Source organism: Coloeus monedula (genome assembly GCF_965178545.1).
Source record: "Coloeus monedula genome assembly, chromosome: 3".
Taxonomy (NCBI): domain Eukaryota; kingdom Metazoa; phylum Chordata; class Aves; order Passeriformes; family Corvidae; genus Coloeus; species Coloeus monedula.
Window position 1 is genome coordinate 45,185,980 of NC_138783.1, and position 7,826 is coordinate 45,193,805.

A 7,826-nucleotide genomic window follows, 5' to 3' on the forward strand; every position below is an offset into this window, starting at 1 on the left:
GATGAATACAAATCGAGAAGCTGAGAAGCTGGGGAAAAGCCACTTATTAAAGCTAAGGAGGAGAAACAGCTTTCTAGAAGTGAGTTCAATGGGAGCACAGTAATGTGAACTTTGTGGGTCCCTTTGCTATTTTAGCTCTGCAAGCTGTGTGTAATGCCTGCTAGACCAACTCTAAGAAAAGGAATGGTGATTTAATCTCACAATGTGGAATGGCAGAAAGACCGGGAGTGGTTTGCTCAACTCATTTGAAAGGTACCTTAGATAGGGAGAAGGTTTTATGAAGAAAAGCTGTGCAGGCTAGGCAGAATAAAAGGAGCAATGGAAGGAGCACTGGATATTACGCTGCAAGTTGAAGCACTTCTTTTGGATAACCAACAGAACGAAAAAAGGCGCTTTTTTCTTGGTTTTTACTGAAAAAAGGAAGTTTTAAGGTGTACAGAAGAGTGAGGCACAGTTAGGTGGTAAAAAGTCTCTTCATCAGATAAAGTCTGCTGTACTGAGATTCTTAACAAAGTATTGGGGGAAAACAAGAGAAGGAAGAAGACAATTGCACTGCCTCCACCTTCCCAGAGGTGACATTCCTTTTTTTCATCTGATCAAGAGAATGAAAAATGAACTTAATTCCTCCCGCTGCTGCAGTCTCTGTGACTATGGAGAGGCAGCATTGACCTAATGGCATTCACAGGCAATTGAAACTGGCCACCCCCAACCCTTAAGGAAATGCTTCTCAGTGCAGGCAAGAAGATGAGAAACAAAGATGCTGGTGCCCAGCAAAGCTGATAGCATGCATTGCCAGAATATCTGTGTTCCTACACCATCTCCTTGCTCTCCAGATTACTTAGAGAGGACACCTACTACAAACACAATCACCTCCCTGTCTTCTTCCTTTCAAAAGCTGTAATATGCCCCAAAAATCCTTTACCCCACTTTTAAACCGAAAACTTTTGTTACTGGCTTGCATCTGAGCCAATAGTGTGTTTGTGATTCCTGGATCTCCTTTGGGCACTAGAGCCTTCTCTGGTCCTTTCCACTCCCACTTTTTGAAGTGACAACAGGATCCCAGCAGTAGGCATACTTGAAGAAGCTAGTGCCAGAAGGCTGCTCTCTGTAATTGTGGATGCAGGAATATTGAATTAGCTTATGATCTTTAAAACCTACCTCTGCATCAGCTTACCAGAGAGGCTATCATTTTTAAAACACAAATGAACATGCATATTTTTATCCTTTTCCTTGAGTGTGAAAATATTGTTTATTGTTTTCTTACACCTAAGAAAGTTTAAGGGAAATGGGGAGCCAGTAAATCCTGAAACTGGGGAATTATTTCAAAACTGTTGTTCTCCTGGATTCTTTCATGCAAATTTTTATCACTAGGTAGCACAACTCAGCCAGATTCAACATCATGCAGATTCCAGATACAGCAAGCATGAAAATAGTAAATGTGGTTTTCTCAGTGGGCCGAGACACAAAACAATCCACAGTGTTGGGGCAGGGCCAAGCGTCGCACTTCACCAGGCGAGGCATCTGGTAGCCATCGTACATGTAATAGAAAACGTACATGAAGACGGCTTCAAAGACGATCCTGAAGAAGATGCTGCTAGTGTATGTCCACCACAAGGGGCCCCGAATGTGAATCTTTTCATTTTTTAGCTCTTCAATATCAATTTTCTCACCATTTCTGAACCGCCTTTTCTTCTCATGCCTGGTGTAAGCCACATGCATGGCCACAAGCAGCGCAGGTGTGGAGACAAAGATCAGCTGCAAGGCCCAGAGTCTGATGTGAGAGATGGGGAAAAAGTGATCATAGCAAACATTTCTGCAGCCAGGCTGAAGTGTGTTGCAGACAAAATCTTGCTGTTCATCTCCCCAGACTCTTTCTGCAGCCACAACCAGGATCATGATACGGAAGATGAAGAGGACTGTGAGCCAGATCTTCCCGATACTGGTGGAGTGCTTATTTACACCTCCCAAAACAGCCTGCAGAGTTCCCCAGTCCATCTTCTTTTCTGTGTCCTTCTACCTGCAGGATGACACAATACACAGAATGGTCACTTTTTAAATTGTGAAAAATCAGATCTAGACCTCTGAAAAAGAGAACTGCCTCTGGTATTTTTTTACAGAATTTCTTTACCAACACCACAGCCCTAGAAGGGCTGAGCTGCTTTGTCTCGGAGGTAAGTACTACTTGGCCTTCTTCAGCAGAAGTCCTCGCTCCACCCAGACACCTCCAGCAGGCCTCCAAGGCTTTCTGTTGCAGTTCAGACAAGGCCCTTAATCTCAAAAGTACAACGTTTGAATTTGCCAGCACTGATGAGAAGCCTCAAGCCAGCTCTGTCAGGGTCGCATGCTTGTATGGCACAAACCAGCAGGCAAAGGCCGATAGAGCAGAGCCTGCCCTTCCACATTTATTGCTAGGTCGTCCAAAAAAGGAGGCAAGCAGAGTCACAGAGTTGAGAAGAAAAAGCCCTCAGCTCTAAAGAGTTTATGTTGATTTTCTAGATGCCATTGCACTCCAGCAGAATACAGACAGTCAAACTTTAGAGAAGCTTCATTTCAGCTTTCCTCCTACTCTTAAAAACTAAAATCCACACTCTTTCCCCTTTTGAAAGCAAGTTTTACTGAAGTTCAGACTTCAGTCTCAGGGCTCAGCTTTCACTGATTGCAGCCATTTGGAAACTATCACTGAAGTGGACAAAACACGTTGAAACCCGAGCTAGGAACCTGCATAGCTGGTTCATCATCTCTCAAGGCTAGACTGAACTGTGCTGTGTGGGAAAGCCACACAAGGCCATGGATAAGAGCTCCATCTCCTCTTGGCGCTGGCAGTGTGCTGTGGACAGAGGTTGGTACCTTGCAACGCAACACTGGCTAAAGCTTACAAAAACCTCTCATTCTCACACAGCAGAAAGAGAAAAGAACTTTTTACCTTCATGTAGCTACATTGCAACCAAAGGACAAACGTGCCCCAGCACATACCCGTGGTACGAGGGCCTAGCTTGTACGGACAAGCCTGGAGGCAAGAGGGAGAGGTCAGATTTACTGTGATGCGGAAAGGTGAAATTGGGTAAGGCAAAAAAAACAACTTTGAGAAGATGGCTGGAATTCCTGAGACTTCTCATGCTTTGTCTCTGCTGAAATTGGCATCATTTTATGCAACGTTTTACACTGATCTAACCTGCAGGCTATGATCAGATACCTGCATCGTTCTGGTAAGAATTTCCTCATGTCTGTTGCATAGTCATTAAAATATAGTCAATGAAACCTTCACAAGAGGCTAATCAGAATTGAAGGAAAGTACTGGAAGTGCATATTGCTGAACCGAACAGGTTCCAAATGCCGTCTCACACTGCAGTTTTGAATCAGTGCTGAAAATTTTGGGGGGAAAAACTTTTCTCCCTGCTCATCTGCCACGACAGAAACACTGCAATTGGCCGTAGGGAGCCTGTCTACCCGGACACCCAACTTGCCAACCAAGACTCCATTACTGAAAACCACTCCAAATCTCCACTCTGGGGTTAGTAGCTGTATCCCAGCCTCTCCCTCCCTCCACGCCGACCTTTGTCCCGCCGAGTTCCCGCGCGGTTGCGAGCCTTCAGCGGTGGCAAGCAGCAGGATTGCCGTCCGCTCCTGTCAGCGGGCACAGCTGGCAAGCACCGGCTTTGGCTCGGAGGTCCGACGGCTCCTCCCGAGACGGGCTGTGCGGTCCGAACGTCCCGGCCGGCCGCAGTCACAGCCCCTGGCCCGCTACCCCGCCGGTCCCGGGGCTGGGGGCTGACAGCGCCCGCCCAAGCACGGCTTGCCGGGGGTCGGGGCCGCGGCGTGCCTGCCCCAGCCCCGCAGCGCTCCTCTCCGAGCGCAGCCCCGCCGGGACCGCCCCGACCCGAGCCCCACTCGGGCACTCTACACGGATCGCCACCCACTCGGAGGGGCGCACAATCCCAATCCCAACCCCACTGGTGCGGCACGCGGGAGCCGCTCCGGACCTTCACCTGGCACGGCCGGGCAGGACACGAGGAAGCCGCTCTGGACCTTCAGTGGCACACCTGGGCAGGACACGCGAGAGCTGCTCCGGACCCTCTCCTGGCGCGGGCGGGACACGCGGGAAGCGACAGGCGCCGCACTGCTCCGCTCCCAGGTCCGCCCGTACCTGCGGAGCAGGCACCCCCAGCCTTGCCGCCCCAGAGCTTTAAGGTCCCTCCCCGTTCACCTGCCGCCGCTTTTAACCCGCCCCTCGCCCGCCCCCGCCCGCCCCCCGCTCCTCCGGCCGCCCGTGGAGGCGGCGGTGGCAACCCGGGGCGGGGCGGGGCCGGGGGGCTGAGCCGGGGCCGCCGGCGCTGGGCTCTGCCGTGCCCGCGGGGCGGGAGCTGCTGCGGACGGAGCGGGGCTGGGGACGGTGCCCTCCGGCGGAGCGCACTCGGGTTCGCCCGGGACGTCCATGAACAGAGGGCGCGCATCGGGCGGAGCGGACCCGGTACCCTGCAAATACCGCCCTGCACCGGCATTGATTCCCAAGTGTTGGCAGAAGACATGTCCCGGAGGGAAATCCAGTCCCGCGGGACACTCCGAAACTGCCCCAGAGCCGTGGCAGCTGGAAGAAATCGTCACCGTGAGAAAGTTCGGGCAATGGTCAGATAAAACGTAGCTCCCATAGATTTTCTTTATGGTGAGGTAGAGCTAGGGAAGGAAACCTCAGAGACCTTCTTAGAAGGCCTGAGTTTGGAAGACAAGGAATAGGTAAACTAGCTAAGGAATTGATAATGAAAAATGGATCTTGGTAGCCAGATGTATGGATGACAAGGGCATCAGGCAGCTAAGGGCAGGATAGAAGTAAGATGGTTGTTTTTCTTTTGAAAAGGAAATCCTCACTAGGGTGCACAGCCTTGATTCCACTGCTACTGCGCAAAGGGAGTGGGGGTTAAAGTTGTTCTTGTGGGAGAAAGTAATCTAGCAGGAAGTAAAGAGTGACTCAAATACGAATTACTTGCCGTGTGAAGATCTGTCACTAGGTGTTATTTGTCTGGCGATTGAGCTCTGTTGTTCACAGTAAAAAAACAAAACAAAACAAAAGTTTCTTCTTATTATAGTACCCTTTAAGCCCCATCTTTAAGGAAAGCTTTTGTGGACAAAGTCCAAGCCAGCCAAGCATGAATTACTTGCATCAGCACCGCAAGCCCTTACCTTGGGCTTCGCTTGTAAAGTATACCTAGTGTTGGTCTCAGGCTCGGGTTTGCCTCACACAGTCTGCACTTCACCCAAAGCATCCAACCAAGAATGAGTTCTATTAAATGATGCTTGATTGCAACTTAGTAAAGAGTCTTGGATTTTCAAAACACTGACAAAAAATCCTACCAGGAATGAATGCTGTGTTAAAAAGGATGTGTAGGAAAAATAATAAAAATTTGTCTGAGTAGGTAAAGTACTGCTGAAAATGCTGTCTTTGTTACTGTATACTGAAGTAAAGCTCTGTGTGTTACACTTAGTACTAAGCCTGTTTTTGTGACACGTGTCTGGAAGTAGAAATGCTTTCATCAGTAGGGACTTCAGTAATGTTTAAACTTGATCTAGTAATCTGTATAGACAATAATTACTAGAAACTTGAACTTGTGTGTGTACCTGCAAAATGACAAAGTTAATTTGGCTTTGCTCTCAGAGGTTTAGAAAATTAAGTTGGACATCATAGAATATTCTGAGTTGGAAGGGACCCACAAAGATCATCGAGTCCAACTCCTGGCCCCGCACAGGACACCCCAAGAGTCACACCCTGTGCCTGAGAGTGTTATCCAAATGCTTCTTGAACTCTGTCAGGCTTGGTGCTGTGACCACTTCCCTGGGGAGCCTGTTCCAGTACCCAACCACCCTCTGGGTGAAGAACCTTTTTCTAATACCCAACCTAAACCTCCCCTGACACAGCTTCAGGCCATTCCCTCAGGTCTTGTCACTGGGCACCACAGACAAGAGATCAGTGCCTGCCCCTCCTCTTCCCTTCACAAGGAAGTTGTAACTGCAATGAGGTCTCTCCTCAGCCTCCTCTTCTCCAGGCTGAACACACCAAGTGACCTCAGCCACTCCTTGTATGGCTTCCCCTCCAGACCCTTCACCATCTTTGTTGCCCTCCTTTGGACACACAGTGTAGTATCTTTCTTACATTGTGGCACCCAAAACTGCCCCCAGCACTCGAGGTGAGGCTGCCCCAGTGCAGAGCAGAGTGGGACAATCCCCTCCCTTGCATGGCTGGTGATGCTGTGCCTGGTGCCCCAGGACAGGGTTGGCCCTCCTGGCTGCCAGGGCACTGCTGACTCATGTCCAACTTGCCACTGACCAGGACCCCCAGGTCCCTTTCTGCAGCTCTGCTCTCCAAGCATCTCATTCCCCATCTGTCCATATATCCAGGGTTGCCCCATACCAGGTGCAGAATCCAGCACTTTTCCTTGTTAAATGTCATCTGGTTGGTGATTGTCCATCCCTCTGATTTGTCCAGGTCTCTCTGCACGGCCTCTCTGCCCTCGCGGGAGTGGACAGCTCCTCCCAATTTACTATCACTGGTGAACTTAGTATATCTTTGAGTCCTGCATTCAAGTGATTTATGAAGATGTTGAAGAGCACAGGGCCTAAGATGGAGCCCTGTGGAACCCCAGTAGTGACAGGTCACTGGTCTGATGTCACCCATTTAACTGTAACCCTTTGTGCCCAACCTGTGAACAAGTTGCTCACTGTGTTTGCATGACATGTTTATCCAGCTGTGTGCTGGACATTTTGTTCAGAAGGGTGCTGTGAGAGTACTAAAAGCTTCACTGAAATCTAAGATCTTTAAATAATCTAAAAAGAAAGATCTTGAATAGTTATCTATGTTTTGTGAAATGATACCCAGGTTTGATAGTAATAATTGTAAATGCTTGGAAGAAATTCACAGCTCGTGTTGCTCAGTATTGCCACAGCATTTTTCATTTACAACCAAACAAAATCTATGTTAAAGCTGACTGCAATTTTTAGTTTCCTTGATTTTTGTTTGCTTGCTCTTGTATGTGATGCTTTATTTGGGAAGGAGAGGGAAATCCTAGCAAGGAATTCTGACAGAGCATAAATCCAGGGTTGCAGACTTGTTGCATACACTTTTCTTAACACCTGTTTCATTGGCAGGAGATGTGAGAGACAAGTTTTAACAACTCTGGAATCTGTAAAGGTTCATCTGTAGGGAAGGGGGAGCATAGAAACTGGTGAATGCTACCAAGTGTTTGTGTATGTACAAAACATTGCTTCTTGTGGATCATAAAGTAAAGCGGAAATAAAAGCTTTATAAAAATAGGAAAATAAATACTGTTTTAACTTCCTCAACTCAGAAACAGGTTTTAGCTTATCTCAGGCTAGCAGAAATCTTGGCATCATCTTCTGGTAATTCCTTATGGCTTTCCAAAGACTGTCTGCATCTCTGCATTCAGCAGCCCCCAGGCACCTCCAGAGGCTCTGTCTGGATCTGTACTTTTAATCGCGCTTATTTCACTCTCTGCTTTGCCTAACAGTGTTTTGATGTCATCTGTATATGGCTTAAATACTGAATAAGTACTTAATATTTATCCCATATATATATATATATATATATATATATATATATATATATAAATCCACATGATCCTGGAGTAATTAACTCCATAGCTTAATTATGTGTGGTGAAAGAGAAAAGAAGTTTCATTTCCTGAAAACTTACTCTTAGATAATTTCATGGGACATTCCTGACTTTTCACCTTTGGGAGTAATAGCTAATCTCCTGCTCATCTCTACTCTGCTCATCTCCTTTAAAAGTGCATAAACTTCTGTCATATCCTCTCTCCATC

General features: G+C 47.7%; 1 protein-coding gene across 1 annotated transcript; it reads right to left on the bottom strand.

Annotated features, from left to right (window-relative positions):
* Window positions 1-1,317: 1,317 nt before the first annotated feature.
* On the bottom strand, window positions 1,318-4,066 carry GJB2 (gap junction protein beta 2; the record flags this gene model as incomplete). The annotated part of the gene is made up of 2 exons (XM_082279208.1): window positions 3,987-4,066; window positions 1,318-2,017 (listed from the first exon to the last, which is right to left on the bottom strand). The coding sequence occupies exon 2, from the start codon at window positions 1,993-1,995 to the stop codon at window positions 1,318-1,320; it is 678 nt and encodes a 225-aa protein (XP_082135334.1). The 5' UTR covers window positions 1,996-2,017; window positions 3,987-4,066.
* Between the last annotated feature and the right edge of the window lie 3,760 nt (window positions 4,067-7,826).